Raw genomic sequence first — 23,819 nt, forward strand, 5'->3', positions numbered from 1 at the left:
AGCAGCTTATAGCATTCTCCTCTCTTCCATTTAATACTCACAAAAGCCCTGTGATGTAGGTTAGGCTTAATGTGACTGCCCCAAAGTCATCTAGTGAGTTTCCATGGTATGAGTGGGGATTTGAACTCAGGTCTTCCAAATACTAGTCCAACACTCTCAGTCACTACACCACAATAGCTCTTGACCTAGGGGTGCTAATTATATACCCTAGTTCTCCATTATATATAGCTCTTCATCTCCCCAGCTCTGGTTTTTGAGCAAGGTAGCAAAACTTTAACAACAACCTCTTTGTGGAATTCTAGGGCAGGGCTGTCAGACATCAGGCTTCCAGTATCCTAGCCCATTCCATAGAAAAGAACAAAATAATTTCCTGGGCTTAGAAGAAATATGCTTAGCTGGACTGACTTAACAATGGCTGCTAGTACATGCCACAACACAGTACTCTCCCCTTTTCATTGTATTTAATTATTTTGAGTGTCTGAACTCTGAAGCACTTAAATCCTTATTATCCCCTTAGAGCAGATGAGACATTCAGTAAGTTAATGGCACAGGAAGTACTTCCTGATTCATGGTTGCTCTGAGCTGCTATCCTACACCACAACTAGTAACTAAGAAGGGTTGTTGGAATGTTTTGATGAGAGCAGCTGTTTTGACTTGTATGCAGTGGCTTACCAGGGGTAATTGGTGCCCGGAGACAAATTGTCTCCAGGACGCCCCCCAGGCTCTGCCGCCCACCACCCCAGCTCTGCCCCCTGATGCCCCCAGGCTCCACCCCCCACTCCTCGACCTGCCCATGTCGTCATGGACATGGATATGGGCAAGGTCTAGGGTGCTTGGAGTCAGCAGGAAGTCCTGCTGCCTCGTCATTTTTGCATGCCTTGGACGGGGTCAAGGCGTGCGAAAATGACAAGACAGCATGACTTTCTGGTCACGTGGGGGGCCGATTTTGTGCCCCCCATGTGACCAGAAGAGTGGCGCCCGGGGGCAAGGGGTACCCCTTGTCCCTAGGCAGATACGCCACTGCTTGTATGGGTATTTTTTGGAAGATAAGGAGTAGCATTTGGGAAGAGAACTTTCATAGTAGGAAGATGGCAGTTGCCAAGGGGTGCTTGGACCTGCTGGGTAGAAGCTGATGGCTGGGAAAGAGGTGCAGGAAGAGAGGTTTGGCAACTGTTTTGTGGAAGGATGGCAAACATACTGGGACTGGAGGAGAGGGATATTTTTAGGAGACAGCTACTTGTCACATTACTGGCACTTTCTTTCATTAGACCTTGAAATTTTTAATCAAAAATTGCCATTGGCCAGGAGGCAAGACAGGTCCTTGAGGCTGACACCTCTGCTCAAGAACTCCATGCATCCCCAGAGGCATATGGGGGCCAAATGGTAGCTGGAGGCAAAAACCTCTCCAGGTGCGCCCCCAGCCTGCTTACTCGCGAGTTGGGCTACAGCCCCTCTTCCCTGCCCAGCAGCCGCAGTGTGAGTTTCCCTTGTGCCCCGGCTATTTGGCCGGGAAGAGGAGCTGAGGGCAGTCCCTCTTCCCTGCCCAGCAGCCGGGGCATGAGGGAAACTGGGCTGGAAGGCATCTGGTCACATGGGGGGCCGTTTTCCCCCCCATGTGACCAGATTAGTTGTGCCCAGGGACATGGGGTGGGCGAATACACCACTGTCCACAAAGTGAGTGGAGCCAGGTGGGCTTCTGATTGGCCACTGGATATCTGATTGGCTGTGTGGATGTTGTAAAAATTGTTTCAATAGCAGCTCTCACAGCACAAAGATCATATTTTCAGTCATGTGGTAAAACTGTGTGCATGCAAAAGAATATTTTTAAAAAGGTATCCTGTTAGCTTCTGCCTGAAATGTTGAAAAATTACAATTAAAATTATGTATGGCCTCATTCCCTGAATATTTGTCATTAGCTCCATTTCCTACAGCAGCCATTTTTGTGGTTGTGCCTACCACCTTGTGCCAGAATGCCAAGGTGCCTGCAAATTCAGAAAGGTTGGGGACCCCTGTATTATCTTTTTACTGTATTATCCTGTTCTCACTTCATTGTTTTCTACTTATACAACACAATTTTCTGCATTGTTTAACATAATATGTCATGGAGAGAAACATATCTTACCACGACAGTGCCTCTGAAGATGCCAGCCCTAGATGTCAGTGAAACATTAGGAACAAAAACTACTAGACCATGGACACAGAGTTTAGAAAATCCACAACTTTCAATCATGTCTAATACTTTATGCTTTGTTTCAGATTTCTGTTACCCTGGTCCTATTACATTGCTTATTAGATGGCTCACCTATTGATTGCATCAACTGGCACCTTGAGTGAGAAAGGCAGATTATAAATAAACCATGAAATGTTCATTAAGAAGAATGAGTTTTTGGGCTGTGTGCATATGTGACAATCTAGGGCTAACAAACCATCATAGCTTGAATCATAGAGTCCTCGAATCAGCAGAGCACATAGATAAAGTCTCAATTTTAATATTCAACATCTTTAGCTTTAAAAACTTGGGCAGCACGCTAGTGAAAAGCCTTGACTGAGAACACAGAGGGCCATTTGCTGCCAGGCGGTGGGATTGTAGATTTGACGGAATACAAGGCAGCTTCCGATTAGCAGTGTTGGTTAAGTGATTATAAATTTGCCCCTTAAAATAGGAGGTATTCTTGACGCACTTCAGCCAGAGAGGGCGGGCATTATTGTGATCCCTGACAGGGAAATCAGCAAGTCACGCTCCTTATTCACTACTGATTTTTTCTAGTTTCTTCTTCTAACAAGGCGGGGCGGGACCATTATCTTCATAAGCCTTGGCAACCATAAGCCAATCAGTGGTCGGTACGAGTGATCCGAGAACCAATTGCACGATGGTATTGTGAAATCCCGCTCCGAAGCCCTATTGGTCAAAGCGGCTCGATGTGTGTCGTTCCGTATCCCACGCATGCGCGGTACACCGAGGCGTGTGAAACCGGGTGCTGCGCTGACAGGGCCGCAGCCATCCTTGGTTAGAGTGGGGTTCGAACCGGGACTTTTCGCCTTCGTGGCCCGCGTGCATTCCAGCCTTGTCCTGTGCTGCTGCAGCAGCTGCCGCCAGCATGTTCCTCACTCGTTCTGAGTATGACAGGTGAGCGCGGGCGGGATGAAAGAGTGCACGGCCTGGTCTTGGTCAGGGGCTGAGTCACTGCGGGCGGCCTGGCTCTGCCTCCGACTGCCCACTGCAGAAAGGATGCCTTCAGTTTTCCCCGCTTCCTTTCTGTCCTCGATTCCAAGCTGGCCTCTGGGGGCTCATTGCGGGGGGGGGGGGGGGCGAATGTCTTTTGCTCTCTTCTGATCTCTTCGGATCTCTCCGTGGGGTTCAATCCACCCTCTATTAGTGCAAGCCTTCTGGTGCAAAGAAGATTCCTGAAGGCGTTTAAGTTTCTACAGTAATCTTAAAACCGAATCATGTATTTTCAAGTAGTAAATGTGATTCGAATTCGGGTGGGCCGTCTTAAGTTCAACAAGAGTTCATCCCACCAACAGAACACAGTTTGTGAGAGTCTTTTTGTCTCTCCCACTCATGCACAAGCTGTTTCAGACTGCTTTGTCTCCTTTTTGCTCAGCCAGATGGGAAGGACGTGGAGACAGAATTTTACTAAATCTAAAACAGCAAGTTCCCAGGTGTTTGGCCATTTGTGTAAAAAGTAGTGTTTCTTTGATCTTTGCAAAAATTGGGATTTATTTTTACTCACGTTGCTAGTTGGTTGCAATAACCGATCACTACCTGTTTGTTGGGGTAATAGCATGGCTAAAACTCCACTTTGTCTTCAGTGTTCCAGTTTGATGTTGGAACTTACAAACAGGGGTTACACTGTATCAGTAGGTTTGCTGGGAGAACGGTAAATAATTCTTGCTTGTTGAAGATGGAGCTTAACTGTGTTGGGAAAATGCAATGCAGTTTTAGATTACCTGAACTATTTTGTAGGCAGGGCCTTAACCAATTTCCTTAGTCATAGCAATGACTCTTCCTGCTTTTGGTTTTGCTTTCAGTTATGCTGAACTGTGTGCAGTTCATGAATTACCTGTTGCACCCCATCAGATTAGACTTAAATTTGCCATGGTGGTTTTTTTTAGGATGAGAGGTGGTTTTTTTTAGGATGAGAGGGGATGAGAGGGAAACATGATCAAAATGTTTGGACAGTATGATAAATAAATGCATTAATAAAAAGTCCAGGAAGTTCATATGCAGAAAATCTTCAAATGTATTTGACTACTTCAGATAAACTGTACAAAGTGTTTTGGGAAAGAAAATAATTTTAGTGGAATTTGAAAGAGCCAGTTGCTCCTGGATTTTATTACCTGTGAAGGTGTTGGTACGCTGGCAAAGAGGCTGGGTGACGGTTGTACTTGTCCCAAGATGCTTGATGCAAGCCAAGATTCATTGGTGCTACTAGCATTTCAGGGGTTTGTCATGGGATGATTGTGGCTATGTAGGTCTGGGAGGTAGTGATGAGCTTAACCCATGCCTGTTGCCTTCTATTGTACTGCTGACCCCAGCAGTGCTGCTAATGCCTGAGCTGCTTGGACTGAGGTCTCAACCTGGACGCCAAGCAAAATGGTCCAGTGAATCATTGTTTGAGTGCTATTGTTTGAGTGCTATTCTGCTTTATTCAATGAAGAGTGAACATGGATCTGCTGAAGGTACATTCTTTTGTCTCAATCAACTTGTGCTACTTTAGAAACAAGTCACAACTGAGATACAGTTCAGAAATTGGCCCAAAATAAAAAAAATTCCAATTCTGTCCAGGCTTGTATGTGGTATACTTTCTTTTGCTAACATTATTAAATATTCAAATTATTTAAATTTGTACAGGATTTCCCCCCTGATAAATGGATTTATGTTCATGATGATGAGTTGAGAAACAGATATATATGCACCTACTACACATTTGCTCATTTGTACAGAGAAAATCTAATGAGAGTTCTTACATCTTACTAGAGTTGGCATACCCTGTTTCCCCTAATATAAGACATCCCTGAAAAATAAGACATAGTAGAGGTTTTGCTGAAGTGCGAAATATAAGCCATCCACCGAAAGTAAGACATAGCAAAGTTTTTGGTTAGAAGCATGCCCGAAGAACAGAACACCGAAAAATAAGACATCCCCTGAAAATAAGACATAGCACATCTTTGGGAGCAAAAATTAATATAAGACACTGTCTTATATTCGGGGAAACACGGTAGTAAAACTCTGGCAAGATCTCCTACATTTTGGCACTTTTTAAGTTTGTAATTGTATCAATGCTTAATCCTGAGTAAGTGTAAATATGAGGCTGGGTTCTGTTTGGTTTTTGCTTTAATTGTTTATATTCCACTCCCTACATCAAAGGTGCTCAAGATAACTTCCAAACAATATAAATAGTCCAGTATAAAACATTAACATCACACATAAAGACATAATAAATTGAAAGCCTGGGGAAACATGTCTCTTAAGTGGAAGCAAAAATTTGGTACGTGTTGCCATTCAGATGTCTCAGGGGATAGGAATACCTCCCCATAACTGAGAAACATGGAGTTGGGTTTACAATAATGACCATAGTAATCAGGCACCTTCATATGGGAGGAAGTGCTTATTTAATGCCCTGCTTGGTCTTGGATCAGGATATTTAAGTATCATAAGCAGCACTTTTAAGTTGAACTTGGTTGTAGTTGATTTTTTTCTTTTAATTGCAGGGGTGTGAATACCTTTTCTCCAGAGGGAAGATTATTCCAAGTGGAGTATGCCATTGAAGCTATAAAGGTACTGTAAGCTTCTGAATGATGGTTTTTTTTTTGCATTACACTTAACCTGTTCTGTTCAGGAGTTTCTCAAGATTGTATTGTTAGAATGAGAAACAGTGAGTGCAGGCTAAGCTGTACAATATTACTGAAAGCAGGCTCTTCATTTGGAGTACAGAAGTGAAGATGGTGTTAGTCAGGTAGCTGATTGGTCACATGTATCACTGGTGGTTCTAGGCAGTGACTTTTGTCTCTGACTGCATGTGCTTCTGTTTGGAAGGAGACAACCAGTACAGTGGTCCTGGTGCTGCTTCCTGATTGCCCCAAAATGAGGGGGAGGGAATAAGCATTTCTTATTCCACTAATATGGGTCTGCCAGCCCGACAGTGAGTAAATATGGTGTGTGCTGTCTACCTCTTCTTTTGTGGGATGGGGATACTACAGTGGAAGATTCCTGAGCATCCCAGTTTTGAATCAGTTATTTATGTCTTTAATTCTCATGCCCCATGGTCAAGGAAATAGCTTTTAAAAGTGCTGCTAGAAATTTTGATGTGCAGCAGAGACTTCCAGCAGACATAAGAAGAACCCTGCTGGATCAGACCAGTGGTCCCCTCTAGTCCAGCATCCTGTTTCACAGAGCAGCCTAGAGGGCCAAACAAATGGCATAGACACCAAGTTCCTCTGCAGCTGCTGTCTCTCTGCGGTGGTATTCAGTGGTTTGCTGCCCCTGTAGGTGAAGGCATCCTTCAGTCACCCGAGAATGCTTCAAATCCTTCCTTCCCTACAACCACCTGTAATTCCTCTCCCCTATGCTAAACACTATCATTTCTATAATGGTTTCTTTTACACTGTTTTTTCAGTTAAAGCAAACCAATCTCTCCTGATATAGCAAGATAAGCTATTTCACACATGTTTTATTAGAAAAAACAGGTTGGTTTGGTTATCCAAATCTTGCGTAATTTGTGCAGTTATAGTAATTAGGTATGGCTAGTTTGCATAATCTAATTCCCAGACTGCTCACTTGATCCTTATATTGTGCTAAAAGCCAGTTCATACTTATCTTACTCCTGTTATTTCCAAAAACGAGTATATTTATTTGTGGGAGCTGACTGCCGTGGAGCTTGGCCCTAGAAGTTTCCATAGTGTTGAAGTTACAATACAGAACACTGGAGAAATGTCTGTAGCCAAGATTCTTAAGTTACTGGTTGTCTTGTTATACACTGTGCATGAGTGTATGTGTGGGGTGCATTGATTTAAATTAAGTTTCAAACTTCTGAATGAATATTTACTGAATATTATTCTTTATGTAATAATACATTTATGTAACTAACTTAGGACAGGTTGGCAACTGGAGTCTTTATAGTGCCCAGTTATACAATTCAAAACCTCTGGTCATGCAACCCACATGCCTTTTGCAGAATTGTATATTTCTTTAACAATGTGATTGAAGGTCGCTGTCTCTCTACGTGTAAGAGCACCAAGCAAAATCACTTAATGTCCAGAACATTTACAGAAATGGCTGGTAAATACTGGCAGGACAGTGTTTCTTCACAGCATGGCAATGGAAAGCTCATGTGGTTTGATTGAAAGATCCTAAATATTTGCCATTTTTACATAATAAAATGTGACCTCCTTGTTTATAGTGGTTGACCTCAGGAGTCATCCACCCCTGTATTTTTTGATATAGAGAATTCAGACATAATGTGAAACCTTGGATTGCTAATATATCAGTCCTCTGTTTCTAAAAACAGAAAGCTTGATCAATGAATGCAGTAGCCCTTCCCCATTGTTTCCTCCCAGTATCAGATATTCATAGAGAACACACAGGTCCCACTTAGCTATAATGCTAAAGATAGATGGGTCTACCTTGTTGAATTTACCTAATCCCCTTTTAAAATTATCTAGCTACACTAAAGCACAGTGCAACACTCGGATAGCAAATTCCATAGCAATTATGGTTATATTAAGGTATAATTGGGAAAACCCATAATCTGGTATCACACGTGTAAGAGAAATTCTAACTCCCTCAGCTTAGAGAGCCAGCATGGTGTAGTGGTTAAGAGCAGCAGAATCTAATATGAAGAATAAGGTTTGATTCCCCACTCCTCCATGGGAAGCCTGCTGGGTGACCTTAGGCCAGTCTCAGTTCTTTCAGAACCTCTTAGCTCACAGGCAGGCAATAGAAAACCATCTCCAAACATTCTCTTGCCTTGAGAATCCTATGGGGTCACCGTAAATTAGCTATGACATGACAGCCCTTTGCACCACCATGATTGCTTTATTTCATGCAAATCACCCTGATAATATTTGTTTTGAACCTCCCATAGTTCTGATACTAGGTAAAGTCTTTCATAGTAGAGCGTATTGAGGCACAGTTCAATACAAATTCAGCCATGTTCATCAGTTCTTTAATTTCTGTGTGCTAGAACTCACTCCTTATCATATCCAGTCCCAGGGCAAGGACATTAACAGAGCTGTGAATCAGGCAGACTGTACCCTACCACTGATAGCCAAGATCTCTTTGCATCTACTCCCCGCCCCACAGTCCCTGGCTAGTGTGTATGCATCTAAGCAATTTGGATTTGGCATTCAAGCACACATACATACGTAATCCCTGTCAATGCATGGAGTAACTTACTACTCTTGTAGAGGATGGGATGCTAGGGAAGATTACAAATAAAATACATTTAAATGAGAGACATTTTTGAAAGAGAAGTGTATCCATGAAATAAGAAAGAAATTGCAAAAGTCTGTCCTAAATTATTTGCTTTGTACTCTAACATGATCGTGTATTGTCCTTTTTCTGTACCGATTGCCTGAGTTCTGCATATACTTCAGTTCTGAAGTATGAACATTTTGTCTTGCGCATACAAGGATACTTCCTTATTATATGAAAGCATTCTGCTGTGCCCAGTACATAACTACAGATTGTTTCTGGAATGTTTTGGGCCTGTGTTGTCTTTTAACAGGCAAAGACAAGAAGTCTATGGCGAGCAAATGGTTTTAGTTAGGTTTTTTTTTGTTGACTTTGGGAGTAGTATTTGGGCAAGGAAAATTGAATAGTATAGGAGCAGAAGTGAAACCAAGTAGTACTGTACAAAAATGTGAATATTCTGTCCACTTATAAATATTTACGGTGTCTGTGTTAATTAGTAGGTAATTGCTCATAACGATATAAAATACCAATGAGATTGCTCTAATTCTGGGTCTTATTATCATATATTATGTAGGTTGAAATAATTCTCTTCAAATTCTGTGAAATTCCAAACATTTAATAGTGTTGAGACTTCTCTTTCTTTCTTTTTTTCTTCTTCTTAAGCTTGGTTCCACAGCAATTGGAATTCAGACATCAGAAGGAGTTTGCTTGGCTGTGGAGAAGAGGATCACCTCCCCGCTCATGGAGCCCAGCAGTATTGAAAAAATCGTAGAAATAGATTCTCACATAGGTAAAAGTACCAAAAGTTTATTCATTCCAGCAGTAAAGCTTGTTGTGTACTTGTAGCATACACGTGGTTAAAAGGTTTCCTCAGCAGGGCGTTTAATGAAAAATGCATTCTGTAATATGGTCTGCAGAACTGTGTGCATACTGTATTCGGTGGATAATGGTCATTGGTGCTCCAGGCTCTAGGCCAGCAGGACATAGCTGCAGGAGTAGGAAGCAGCAGGTGTAGTTTGCTTCTGTTTGGCCTCACTAATAAAAGTTTGTTCCCAGATTTAGAACTTGGAGGTAGGGAATTGCAATATAAACACTTGATCCCCAGGCATTTTCTGTCATGAAAGCTTATCGATTGGCCCACTAGTGTTAGCCTGTCCTCTGTGCTCAAGACAGTTTCTTGCACAGAGGCATGTGTGTGCCCCCAGTGAACACTGCCAATTTAAAGTAGTCTGTGTAATGAAAACTGAAGCTGGCCCCTGGGATACACATTTCCTTTTCTTACAGTTTTTTCTTTAGGGCAGGTATTTACTTTCTCCTCACCACTTTAAGGTAGACAACACTTGTAAGGATTTTCTGATTTCTTAATAAACTCTTTAAAAAGAAGAAGAGTTTGGATTTATATCCCCCTTTCTCTCCTGTAGGAGACTCAAAGGGGCCTACAATCTCCTTGCCCTTGCTCCCTCACAACAAACACCCTGTGAGGTGGGTGGGGCTGAGAGAGCTCCGAAAAGCTGTGACTAGCCCAAGGTGACCCGACTGGCGTGTGTGGGAGTGCATAGGCTAATCTGAATTCCCCAGATAAGCCTCCAAAGCTCAGGCGGCAGAGCGGGGAATCAAACCCAGTTCCTCCAGATTAGAATGCACCTGCTCTTAACCACTATTCCACTGTTGTACCATGGATCCATGTACCATGGATGTTTTCATGTTTATTTAAGTGATAACCCAAAATGATTTTGTGCCATGTCTAATTTTGTGGCCAATTTTACTTCTAGAGTTCCTCCTTGGCCCTTTAAAAGAGTTGTTTACAAGAGATCTTCAGCATGTTCTCCAGATGTAAATGAGTGTCTCAGTTTTATATTGGCAGTGAACTTATAGTCTGACTTGTCTGACTTGCCATCTTAATTTTTCCTCCATGTTTCTGAACATCTTAGAGCTTTTTGGCTGGAGACGGAGTTTACTGGATACTTTGGTAATTCAAATGGTAACCTATAACATCAGTACTAGTAAAGTCTAGCTTTTAGTAAGATGACTTTTCATTACAATAGATCTGAACTTTATTAGCTTCCAGCGATTGCAACATAATTTGCTGATGAGTGGCTGCAGATTTTGTGGGGAGTTGAAACTGTACTGGAAAGTGTACTGCTTGATGATGAATTCTTGTTGATGTCTTCATTTTTCTCCAGGTTGTGCAATGAGTGGTTTAATAGCTGATGCAAAGACACTAATTGACAAAGCAAGAGTTGAGACGCAGGTAACACTTATATTGTCATCTGAGTTTTCTCTTTACCCTTTTTGTTGCCATCTTTTTTATACACTAGAGACAATAATGACAGCAGAACTGCACAGAGAGCCATCTGCAGTTCGTTCCTTGAACAAAGTACTAAATGTTCATAGAAATCCTTTCTGCAAGGCAAGGAAGTGCTTCTCCCATCTTTAGTCTCTCTCTGCTTTCAAGATGGCTGGAAATTGAGGATTTCCTTGAACTAACCACAATTTGTTTGTGACATGTACCCCTGGTGAAAAGGCAACATGTCATTTGTCTGTTGTCTATAAACCAGGGTGCTAAACCACAATTTTATCTTGGTTTGGAATCCTGGTTTGTAGACAGGAGAGCCAACTATGAATTATCATTTTTACAAGATGCAGTTAACATAATGAACTATGATTAGCCCCAAACCAGCAAATTGTTTCCCAGCTGTGCAAGTGGAGAGGAAGGAGAGGGAACATGCAAGCCTGAAAACTTTTAGGTGCATTCTTGTCACACTGAGTTTTGTTAGTAACATTTGAATATTGTCAGTGAACAATATGCAGGGTTCCTTTGCACTTGTCATACTGGGGTTCTGTAAAATCAGTTGCAGGCATTGATGGTTTAAGGACACTTCTTCCTGAAGCAAGATGTATTTTATCTGAAAATTTCTAGAGTCTGAATTTTGTTGTTTTCTGTGATAAACATGGACACTCTGTTCTTGTACTTTTATAGCTCTGACCTGTCCATATCTCAAAGCATCTGGAAACTCTTAAGGTGTTACACTACAAATTTGAGATCTGTTACTTTGAAGTAGGCAAAGATGCTTTTTGAGAGATTTCAGAGTAATAGATAATTAAATATAAGCATGCTAAAACAAGCCCTATTTGCAAGTTCAGGTTTAAGCACACTAAATGAGTATGTTTGAATAATACAGAACCTCTTGGCTTGAATGTTCTTCTTATGCAGGTTTCCTGAACTCATTCCTTGGTAGCTTCCTGGAACTAATTTTCTGTGTGCAGCTGGGGTAATATTTAAACTCATGGGCTGCTGCCTATGTGGTAGGCTCATTAAAGATCAGCCTAACTGTGTGAGAGAGGAAAATCAAGTTCCATGTGGTTTAAAAGGACCTTGGGAATGGTAGAGTTATACATTTTGGACTAGATGGCTGGGAGTGGGGAGATGGGTATTTTAGTAGGAATGACTGACAAATGCCTCTTAAGTATATCTACCTCCTGCCCAGATTCTTTGTGTCCCCATTCTGATATCACATTGGAAGTGCTATATAAATGCTTCCAGGAGTTCATCTTGTTTGCCGCTTTCAGTGTTCTGCCAGGATGGATGGCATTTTCACACAAACACAGGCTGAGCAGGAATAGAACCTGTCCCAGGTGTCCAGATTGAGTGGATCTGATAAGTTCATGACAGGGAGCCGTCCAATTCCCAACTGAAGGATTTTATAATTTCTGTAATTAAATGCAGTTACAAGAATATTTACTCAGAAATAAGATCCATTGAATTCAATGAGACCTGTTCTCAAAAGTACACAGGATTGCTCCTGTGTACGGGCCCCAAGCATGTACTTCTTCTGACTTGTGTTGCATAGAGTGTGGGGAAGCCAATACATAGTCAATCTCCCTCTTTCTTGTCTCAGAACCACTGGTTTACATACAATGAAATCATGACTGTGGAGAGTGTGACTCAGGCAGTGTCCAATTTAGCATTACAGTTTGGAGAAGAAGATGCTGATCCAGGAGCTATGGTGAGTAAATGCTGGTGTAGGTTATATACTAAAGGCCTGTTTTGCATTTGCATTAACCAGTCACTAAACTCTTGATCCTTCTTTGATTCTTTTTTCCAGTCAAGGCCGTTTGGTGTGGCACTACTTTTTGGTGGCGTTGATGAAAAGGGACCTCAGCTGTAAGTTTGGGTTTTTTTCCTCCTTCCTTCTTATTCATGTGTGCATTCAATGGCAAAATATTTTGCTTAAAGAGACACTACTAGGTCACAATATGAGACACTCAGGAAATGTGTGGATTGGCAGTGGGTTGGTGACACAAGTTGATTCATAATCTTGCACCAGTGTTGGACTTCCATCATAATTGCTATAAGGCAGTGGTTCTCAACCTGGGGGTCGCGGCCCCTTTGGGGGTCGAACGACCTTTTCACAGGGGTTGCCTAAGACCATTGGAAAACGGTCTTTTTATATTTTATATGTACCAATTTTATGGTTGGGGGTCACCACAACATGAGGAACTGTATTAAAGGGTCGTGGCATTAGGATGGTTGAGAACCACTGCTATAAGGCAACATGCAAACTGTTATCTAGTATATAAATGCTGGTATGAGCTACTGTTTGTTACTACAGTTTGATCTCTCTCTCTACACACACACACACACACACTCTCTCTCTCTCTCTCTCTCTCTCTCTCTCTCTCCCCTCTCTCTCTCCTCTCCTCTCCTCTCCCCCCCCCCCCCCAAGGTCTCAAGACAGAGACAGGCCGTGGCAAGCCACTTCGGAATTGTCTCTTGCCTTGAAAACTACAATGCTGCCGTAAGTTGCCTACAACTTGACGGCACTTTCCACCACCACCCGCTTGTTGTTTCATAGCCATGACTGCCTTAGTGGCCTGCAGTTGCATAAATCCTTCCACAATACAATTCTGAATGATTGAATAGGTAAAGTTCAGACTGAAAGGGGGAAGAGCAAAATATTCCTCAACCCTTTTTCAGAAGGATCAGAGGAGCCACCAGTAACATAATATCTGCAGTCTGCTATGGCATTCCTTTGGTGGGGTTGGGGGAGCGTTTGTAATTTGAATCTCTGTGCTTGAACGATCCAAGTTCTCTTTAAGGGGACAAGCCTTCCCAAATGCATCAGGGGAGACTATTCAGCTTAAAAGCTGTGTGAAAAGTTGATTTTTGCTGTATTTTCTGTCATGTTGAGCATTATTGGCACTACTATATAAACTGTCTTGATGAGTTGATAAGCTTCCACCAAGGTGATTGCTTTCAATCACCTATGCTTTCAATCAATCCACCAAGGTGATTGCTTTCAGGCACCTATACCAGTCCCACTGGTATATGTGGGACAGCCTTGCAGTGGCAAATCTCCAAGGTTGGATCACATAGTGGAAGGGAGAGGGTGTCATCTCGGCACCCACTGAGTCTCTTAGAGGGTAATCTTCTCCCCAGTGTTATTTAATATTGATATGACCCCTATTCCTGGCTAGTTTGTTGTTTCAGGCTCGATTGTTATCAGTATGCAGCAGTTACCTATGTCTCCTGGGGCGATGGCTGCCCAGATACGCCCTGGTGATATTGACCAGATGTCTGGAAGCTGTTGTAAAATGGCAGAAACAGAGTTACTGAAATTAAATCCTTTAAAGACGGAGATTCTATGGCTGGACTGGGGAGATGTTGCATTTCCAGCAGATCCCAGTGAGGCTGTAGAAACCTTGAATTAGTTCCTAGGGGTGGTTTTGACATGGATGACGACTGATAAACTTAAGCTTAGTCTCAGCAAGACAGAGGTGCACCTGATAAGGCTGAATGTGTATGTGTGCGTGCCATCAAGTCACAACTGACTTATGGTGAACCCATAGGGTTTTCAGGGCAAGAGATATTCATAAGTGGTTTGCCATTGCCTGACTCTGCATGGGCTGAGAGAGTTCTGAAAGAACCCAAGGTCACCCAGCAGGTTTCACAATCATCCATCTCCTGATGTGCTGTAAACCCAAGACTAATAGGCTTTTACAGTGGGGTCAGGAATCTCTGATTGCATGTGTATAAAACTACGAGGCAGGAGAGGTCCCAGTTTGTTGATCAAATGTAGGAGCAAATTGGATGTTTGGACTGATCAAATAGACTTACTATTTTTACATTTTTTTTGTATTAATCTCAATTTATAGATCTATCAATATGGTTATTTACATTTTTTAACTATCTAAAGATATGAAGGAGCAGGGAGACCATGGGCAATCGAAATGACATGACAGGACAAGAAGCGGGAAATAGTTGGCAACAGGGAGGAGGGGGAAGGGGAAGAGTGCAAAGCAGCGTGAGGGAGTAAGGGTGTAAAGCCCTAAGTGGCTTACAAACAGCATACTTTAAGGACTGCCTACTCCCATATGAACCTTGGTGACCATTATATTCAACTTCAGGGACTGTGTTTCAAGTGCCCTATCATCTGAGGTGACAAAAGGCCTCAATTATGCCACCATTTACTTCCCCAGGAATTCTGGGAAGTCTGCCCAAACTTTCAGACTATGTTAATTTCCCCTCTCTATTGTTTTCTTTTGCCAGTGGGTGAGGACCTTTTTGTTTCATTTGGCATTTACCCTCCTTACTGTTTAGGTTTATAATGTTTTTTATTTGCTAACTTTGCCAACCTGATTAGGTGAAAAGATGGCATAAAAATGTTTTAAACAAGTATATATAGCTTCTGGACCTTAAGGATTTCCTTCTCTTTTGTGTGTGTGTGTGTAGGTTTCACATGGACCCTTCTGGGACATTTGTACAGTGTGATGCAAGAGCAATTGGATCAGCTTCAGAAGGTGCACAGAGCTCCCTGCAAGAAGTTTATCACAAGGTAATAGCGTGAATTTGCTCGTTTCATTAAACAATGATCGCTAGTCCTCGGTGGGAGTGTAAAAAGGACAGGACATTCACTTTCGCGCTGAATACAATAAAAACTGGTTTGTAGTTGATATGATCTTGGGCCACTATCTTTGCTGAAGAAATGAAGTAAGATAACTTCTGCTGAATATGAGCATTATCTGGGAACAGTATCATCCACCTGCTTTTAAAATGTATGTCATAAGTGTATACGGGACTCCTGTGAAGTATTATAGACCTAATAATAGAGAACGGAGTGGTCTAAAGAGGAGACAGAATAACCTAGAACACCCTGGCTGGGATAGGACTGGGGCTGGTGGCAGAAACCCCTTCCTTTACCCCCCAAATACAATCAGCTCAGGGTGTTCTGGAGGAAAAGGAGCTAGGGTCAGTGGCAGCGGCCCTTCTCCTTATTCCCAGATACGAGCGGGAGCCTGGCTGCGACCTCGGTGGGCAAGCTGGCAGCTTTGTGACCAAGTGCCAAGTGTCCTGCGATCCAGAGAGGAGGCGGAGAAACCTGGGACATTTCAACGGGGTTGGGGGTTGGGATCGGTGGCAGAGATTCCCCCCCCCCCCCTCCCTTGGCTTAACCCTCGAATCCGCCTGAGCTTGCAGTGGTTGAGCCGGGAGTTCTACGGCCTGGGAAGGCAGTGAGAGAGCCAAGCAGACCGGGTTCCAGGAGACACATTTCTCTTGCTGAATATTTGCACGTTCCTGCCAGGACTAATCCATCGGCAGGAGTTTCCTAACGGCTATTACAGTTCATGGTACCAATCGACCACTTCATTGTTTGGTATTATGTTCGGGAACTGGTGGCAGCAGTTCTCATCCCGTGCTGCGAATATGATCTAGCGCCCTCTCCTGCTTCATCGCGGACGCTGCAGCAGCCTCGTAGAGTACTCAACTATTCTGCCACATGGACACTATATATATACCATCTATGGCCCACTGGTGAGAGCTTTGGGCAAAATATTTTACATTCATACCATCTATATTCCACTGGTGAGAGCTTTGGGCAATTATATCAATATAGTGGCAATCCCGGACATTATAGCGTTCCTTTCTATTGCTTAACCATCGCTCATACTTGTTATTGTAATTGTTATTTGTGATTGCTGCTTCGTGGGGGTTGTATTAGGGGGTGGTTAATGTTAGCATATTGTAAGGTATTGGAGTGAGTTTGCTCAGCCACATATTGTGAAATAGTACTGATTTAATTTGGTTAGATTAGGAATAGGACCGAGTCCACCATAGTGGGAGGAGTCTTAGTAGGCTTAGATTAGGAAATGGAAGAAGATGGGGGAGGAATTGGGGCACCATGGTTAGGGCTGAGGATCCCAGTACTAATGGGACGGGGTAAGTATAGCGGTAGGCGGGCGGCCATATGATAGACAGCGGACCTAGATGTGCTCGTTTGCTTTCTGTGGCGCCGATGGAATTTTTTTCAGGTCCATGGCCACATTCCAGTGTCTCGGATTTTCTCAGAGAGTTCTGTAAATGATCCTGGCTTGTCACCAAAACCCGGGTACGAGGCTGGGAGACCCAGGAGTCTAGCTGGCCCCGCCTCAGGCCCGCGGCCTACCCCAGCGTCTCAACCCAGGGGTCGGCGGTGCAGGGCAACAGCCCATCCCACCTCCATTCCCTCTCTGAGGGCAGTCCCCCACCCTGAGGACTACCATTCCACGGAGCGCAAGCCCGCCCGGGAGCAGCCGGGCCACGGGAGAGACATGGTTCCTTTCATATGCACGGGTCGCTGAAGGTTCTGGGGACGCCCTTCATGCTTGGGAGGGTGGCCCAATCGGGCTGAGGCTCTCCCCGGTGCTTGCTTCTGGAACTGGGCGATCAATGTCCCATGCCTGGCCAGCCCGCCTTCGCCAGGAGAAGTGCTTCTGCGGACCCGGCGTCATCCCATGGCTACCCTTGAGTCTCTCCCTGATTAGGGCTCCGGTCCCCACCCGCTTTGATGCTACCATCACGGATTTGGCTTCCGGCTCCGTTGACCACGGATCCCTCCACGGATAGAGCCATGGTCCACCATCGATGCTCGAAGCCGCGTTTCGACATGCTGCCCGGCTCCAGCTACCGGTCATTCATGCCCCGCCTGACTCATGGATCCCACTGGTTTCCTCGAACGCTCCTTCGGCGGATCCCTTGAACCCGCATACCTGCATGAGCGTGATTGGAATTCCATCGATGCTGGTCGAGACTCAGGTTGCTCTGGAAACTCGTCACCAGTTCACAGGCGCAGAGTGAGAGCTACCAGACAGAACGTATGCTCGACTTCAGAGTCGAAAGTGTGAGTGAGTTTGAGATTGGGAGCCGTGTTTGAATTGATCCTGAGGAGGACGCTGGAGAGCAAGTCGGCGAGATGCATACCTGGCGAGGCTGTAAGAGGTTTCTTCCTTTCCTCGATCTGCCAGCGCTCTGCCCTGCCCAATCAGCCGTGATAATTTCCATCTCGACCCCCCTTTTATCAGAGGTTCTGCACCTGACCGCCGGCTGGCCGGTGGAGGCATTTCATGGTTTTTTTTGTGTACACGGTTTTCCACGCTCGCCTCCCGCCCAGTGAACCTTCCCGCCACCCGAATCTGCACCTGGCGAACCTGGCGCCCCTCACTTCAGTCCCTCACGGTCCTGCCTTTCCTGCCTCCCCGGGTTTGCCGTTTAATGAGATCCGTCGCCAGACCCACCATCGTCCCTTCGGATCCCGCCCTTCCCGCTGGTCAAAACTGTCGAGAAAGCCGCCAACTCTCAAATCTCGCTGAAAACTATCGCAATGACTTCGAGCGTAAGGAGTCTTTTCCAGATGGGTTGGAAGGAGGCAGTGGTCCCGCTTCCACCTTAGAAAAAGCGCCATCTCATTACGCTAGATCCTGGAGATCTGGCTACCACGCGGGCTGCCTCCGAATCTTTCGCTTTCTGGGAAGTGTAATTGAGAGAGGCGGTGTTGGAGACAGCTTCAGGGTTTCCTGGATGAAACATCAGCTTTTCGGTCTCCTTTCCAGTCCTGGCTTCCGTTGGCATGGGCATCTGAGACGGTTCTCGCCGCTGTCACAGCAGATATACGCCTCGGTGATGCAACTTGACCGAGAGGCCGGATCGGCGCTGCTGGTGTTGTTAGATCCTCACCGCGAAGCGCTCTGATGTGGTCGATTTCACCTAATCTTTGGCCCATCGCCTGGTCATTCGGTCCGGGGCATTGCTGTCGCTTCAATGGATTGTCTCGTTTCTCGAAGGGGCTGGAGTCAGCAGCAAGTGTGGTGTGTGGCGGACAAAGCCCCAGAAGGTGCCCGCTTCATTGCCAGGTGTACCCTCAGGGGCATTGTTGTCCCCACTGTTATTTAACTATCTATATGCTTAATTCCTCTTTGCTCCAGTTGGTAATGGAGACTTTGGAGGCTGGTCTGCCATCAGTATGCTGATGACACTCCAGCTCTATTCTGTCGTAATGGAGGCTGGAGCTGTCAACGCCTCTGCAGCCTCTGGGCTGGGCATTGCGTTTGGGAGGCGGTCGCTGGATTTGAATTAGCAACAGAGCAGGTTAAAACTTAATCCATCGAAGACGGAGGAATCCTCTTTGGCTTGGCCGGGGAGAGATTGGGGAATTTTGTTTCGCCCGGTGTGGGAGGGGGTCATGACATTGGTAAGCGACTCCTCCTCCTCGCTTCGTCAAGAAGCCTGGGGAGTCCCACCTGGATTCGCCTTCTTTCAATGGAGACCCAGGTGGCCCCATACAACCCGGTTATGCTTCGCATCTTCTTCGACAGGCCCGGCACGGCTGGCTCCCCTTCCTCTCCAACGCTGACCCTAGCCACTGTGATCCATGCAACGGTCACCTCCAGGCTAGACCTTCATTGTAACTCACGCTTCACGCTGGCCTTCTTTGGCGCTCTGGATCTTCGAAGCTAAAACTGAGCCTCAAAATGCAGCTGCACGCCTGCTCACAGAGCGAGTGCCATCTGGGATCATATCCAGGCCTGTGTTGCACCGAGCCGCATTGGCTCCCCAGTGGAGTTCCTAGTCATCTTCAAGGTGTTGGTGGTGCTGACCTTTAAAAAGGCCTTCGCAGCGACTGCTGCCTGGGACCCTTCGTATCTTCGGGACGCGTGATACTGCCATATTTTCCGAGCTCGCACTTCTGCGCCAGCAGAGGCCAATTTACCCCTGGAGATCCCTGGCCTCCTCAATGATCGCGCGTTGGCTCCTTCCACCGACCAGGGCCTCTTACGGCTCTGGGCTCCCTGCCGCAGGTGGAACACTCTTACCACCAGTTGTCCGAGGCCCTCAAGCGGGACCTTTTGAGAGTTCCGTAGGGCCTGCAAGACCGAATTGTTCCACGGGGCAGCCTTCGAGAGACAACCAGCCAGCCGCTGAGGGTGCCCTTGCTTTCATCCCTCCTGGCTGTATAGGGTCCCTAACATCATCGGGACCCATCACTCTTCTTGGGAGGGTTGCATATGGGTTCGTGGGATACTGTTTTAGAATGAAAATTTTAAACTTTTATATATTTATGTTTATATATGCTTTTATATTGTTCACCGCCCTGAGCCCTTTTGGGATAGGGCGGTATACGAAATCAAATAATAAATAAATAAATAAATAAAAAATAATTACTAGCATACTGAATAGCTTCTGAAGAGAATAATGTAATTAAATGCTTGTGGATGTGCATCTGTAGCACTTGGTTGTCTTTTCAGCCCATTACAGCATTCATTTAAGTTACCATGTTTGCTTAATGTCTGAGATTTTCACTTATGCAGAACTTCCCTGGACAACATTTATAGTGAGGCAAACCATTTTTAGTGTGCCTAACTAACATAGGTGTATTAATATCTGGTTTTAAATCCATAGTACTTAACTGTTTGGCAGGTGCCTTTCTGTTATGACCAACTATCTAAGAATTCACTGCCTCGGAAAGTTGTGGAGTCTCCTTTGGAGGTTTTTAAACAGAGGCTGGATGAACATATGTCGGGAGTGCTTTGATTGTGTGTTCCTGCTTTGCAGGGGGTTGGACTTGATGGCCCTTGTGGTCTCTTCCAACTCTGATTCTATGATTAGAAATCTATTGATAAGGTGAAAGAGCATTGATTATGGTTCAACTGTAAAGTTACCTTTGTATCAATTAGTTGTTTCCACAATATGGGCAAAAATTTCTAATGCTACTTAGATGTAGGACTAATTAATTTTATTACATCAGTTCAATCATAACCATAAGAGCACTGATCCTGTTTAGCTGTTTGTGTACAGTGACTTATATGTGATGGACAGCAGTTTATATGGCACTGCATCAGTTTACCTCTGTGATAATGTGGAGAGTCATCAAATTTGCATTTAAGCTGCACTCAAATGGCTTGCCACATGGTGTCAGCCTCCACATGAATACTTAATACATCTTTCTTCTCATCTTTCTTTATATATGCATTTAATTAGTATCTAATTTTTTGGTAGTATTAATAATTAGTATTTAATTTTTGAAACTTTTAAAAACAGTCCATGACACTGAAAGAAGCAATCAAGTCATCACTTATCATTCTAAAACAAGTTATGGAAGAAAAACTGAATGCAACTAACATTGAGGTATGTATTTTACTTTCTTGATAAAAACAAAAGTGTTTCTGCCAGCGGCTAGGACACGTTAATGGGAGTCATATGGCCCCTCAGATAATTATCTACAGATCTTGGAAGGTATTCTGAACTTTGGGGGCAAATGGAAGGCATTTGGGATTTTAGGCAGCCCCTTCAGACCTCACTTAAAATTACTCCTGACAGCAAGCAAAGCAGGGTTGCTTTATAATGTACACTAAAGATAAAATCCCAGATCCTTAATTTCATTGTAGGCTCTTAAAGTGGCACGCAATCGAGGGGCTGAAAACTAACATTTAGGAGTTGGTTGATTGATGGCTATCAGGCACAAGAGTTTCATTGGTTTCATGCCTGAGATCAGTGTATCAGGTGCGGATACTCACCTGTATAAAATTGCCTTGTCTCAAGTGCTGTTTTTGTGCCCTGATTTTTTACTGGTAGGGCATAATGTTTTGTGCTTGGGTTAAAGGTTCAGAACCAAAGGACCAGCATGAGAGAATGCTGAGATGGCATAATGTGTTTGTTTTTTATCCCACTCTCCCAAGGCAGTCAGGGCAATACACACATGTACTCCTCCCTTCATTTTATCCCTTAACTCTTTAAGGTAGGCTAGGCTGAGATTTTACACTCATGTTTTATATGGTGTTTTATTAGAGATAACATAATACTGGCAGATTTTTAGGATCTTGTACCTATCACTGATCCTTTGATAGTATTCTTGAGATGCTCCCAAGTCTTGTAGTAGGAATTCAACTTCTTCTTGCTGAACAGCCCTAAATTTACTCCCAGCTTTTTAACACTTATTTCTCATTAATTGACACTATCTAATTTGTCACTGCCTTCACCTCTCTCCCCATTCCTCAAACTGAAATGTGCAGAACCTGGTGAATGTGACGCATGCAATTAATGTCCTTTTTAAAGTTAGCATTATTTCCCTTGTTGTGGGCTCCATGGAATGCATCTTACTGTTTACTTGCATAACAAACCAGCTACTGGAGTCCAAAATCATGGCACTTCTAGTAAGGCAATCTAACAGAAATCTGATTCCTCATGTATAATGTTGTCTTATTACTATGGTAACTATTTTAAAAAGGTTTCTTCTTTTTCAGGGGTACTTTCTTGGTATATGACTTTGCTAACAGGACTTTCTGTTATTTTTGCAGAGTTGGTTTCAAAAGCTCTTTATCCAGAAAAAACACAGCATTAGTAGGGAAAAATCTCTACCATTCACAGGGCCAGCTAGGGCATTAAAAGCAATAAAACCAGCATTTTGAATCATTGTCAGAAACAAACTGGTTCCCAGTGTAGCTGTATTAGCATATTTTCCCAGGAGCTTAGGAGTTTTCCTAGGAGTTCACCTTCATTCTGAAGTAACTTAAGTTTCTCTGCAGTCTTAAAAGGCAATCCTGTGTAGACTACATTACAGTAGACCAGCCTAGAGATTACCAAAACTTATTTCACAGTAGCAAGGCCAGTGATCTCTAGAAGCAGTTATATCTGGCAAATGATCCTAAGTTGATAAAAGGTATTTCTAGCCTGATGCTTTTGGGTAGATATAGTGAACTATCAGCACAAGACATTGACTGTTTTCTTGGGGTTGAGACCTGTGTGGAAGCTTGGGGTCTGCAGAGAGAAAGGTGAAGGGGCAAAACTTTCTGTTAATAGCGGAAAGTGCGGTGTTGTTTTCTTTTCACTTCAGTCCATTAACCCAGATGGTACTTTCCCCAAGCAGCTCCAGCTCGCAGCCTGGAAAGTTCTCAGTCCTATGCTCTCTGTCCTGACTGTTCAAGATAAGGATGACAGGAGATTTGTGAACTCACCTACCATTTCCTGGACCATCTTTGTTCCAGAATACTCTGCTTGGTTCTACTGCCTACCTAGTTCTGCCCCAAGACACTAGGACCCAAGTGGATCATTCCAGAACAAAGACAGTTCAAGATGGTGGATGAATTCACAAATCCCCTGTCACCTTTATTCTGAACAGGGTATAGTTTGATCTCGTCAGCTTTTGGAAGCTAAGCAGAGTCAGCACTGATTACTACTTGGATGGATGACCATCAAAGGCATCTAGGGTTGCTAGGCAGAGGCAAACAATGGCAGATCACATCTATTTGTTTCTTGATCTGAATATCTTTCAGGGTTGCCATACGTTGGCAGCCAATCAACTTTCCAATGGCCCATCAGAAGCCATGCTGGGTCAAACTGAAAAGCTCTCCTAGCACAGGCTTCTTGGTTCTGCTGTAGAGTTTGTTAGAAGTCATTTTAGGGACTATTTCAGGGATCAAAAGAGTTCAGACAGTCTCATTAGTAAAATCTCTTCCAAAAGTAGTAATCTGGCTGTCCCTTGTGTGAACTGTCACTTCATGATGTATATAGGCATATGTAACCCTTTCTTCCTGTATTTGCAGCTTGCAACAGTGGAGCCTGGGATGAAGTTCCATATGTACACGAAAGAGGAACTTGAGGATGTCATTAAGGATATTTGATGAGCGGGAGGACCTCTCCTGATCACAGCAAACTGACTCTTCGGTTTTTTCCAGTGCCCGTAACTTTATTTCAGCAGCACGTATGCCTGCTCTTAAACAGAGGCTCGAAAGGTTTTTTTTACAGTTTCTGTACATAAAAAAGATCTTCAGAAAGAGGAAACTAGAATAAATCATTTTGTTACTCTAATCTCCATTTCTTCTATAATAAAAGTTTTGGGTTGGATGAAATGGTTTAAACCGATGCCGAGTAAAACCTCGTATCTTGTGCAGCCAGCCACTCACCCTTTCGTTGCTTGCTTCCCTAGTATCTGACTCGCTCTGGAGTTGCACTGCAGTGCCTCTGCAACCCTGGCTGGCTCCTTTTTCCGCACCATTTTTGTTTCAAACTGGCTTCTTTTATAGCATAGTTGACTAGGAAGTCAGATTGGAAACAAAAAGAGTTCTGAGGCAGCAGCTTTCAGGGCAGCAAACA

At 44.0% G+C, this 23,819-nt stretch overlaps 1 protein-coding gene across 1 annotated transcript; it reads left to right on the forward strand.

The window, feature by feature from the left end:
* The first annotated feature begins 2,933 nt into the window (after window positions 1–2,933).
* Window positions 2,934–23,534, forward strand: PSMA5 (proteasome 20S subunit alpha 5). Its single transcript, XM_048496647.1, has 9 exons — window positions 2,934–3,127; window positions 5,716–5,782; window positions 9,080–9,206; window positions 10,600–10,667; window positions 12,316–12,423; window positions 12,523–12,581; window positions 15,150–15,252; window positions 20,769–20,855; window positions 23,270–23,534. The coding sequence occupies exons 1-9, from the start codon at window positions 3,099–3,101 to the stop codon at window positions 23,345–23,347; spliced, it is 726 nt and encodes a 241-aa protein (XP_048352604.1). The 5' UTR covers window positions 2,934–3,098; the 3' UTR covers window positions 23,348–23,534.
* Window positions 23,535–23,819: the final 285 nt, after the last annotated feature.

Source organism: Sphaerodactylus townsendi, linkage group LG05 (assembly GCF_021028975.2).
Source record: "Sphaerodactylus townsendi isolate TG3544 linkage group LG05, MPM_Stown_v2.3, whole genome shotgun sequence".
Lineage (NCBI taxonomy): Eukaryota > Metazoa > Chordata > Lepidosauria > Squamata > Sphaerodactylidae > Sphaerodactylus > Sphaerodactylus townsendi.

Excerpts from the sequence above, each read along its gene's own strand:
- PSMA5 (XM_048496647.1), top strand. The coding sequence starts at position 3,099 with ATGTTCCTCACTCGTTCTGAGTATGACAG. Across the intron at positions 9,207-10,599 it reads AGAAATAGATTCTCACATAG|GTTGTGCAATGAGTGGTTTA; the intron begins GTAAAAGTACCA and ends ATTTTTCTCCAG. Across the intron at positions 12,582-15,149 it reads GATGAAAAGGGACCTCAGCT|GTTTCACATGGACCCTTCTG; the intron begins GTAAGTTTGGGT and ends GTGTGTGTGTAG.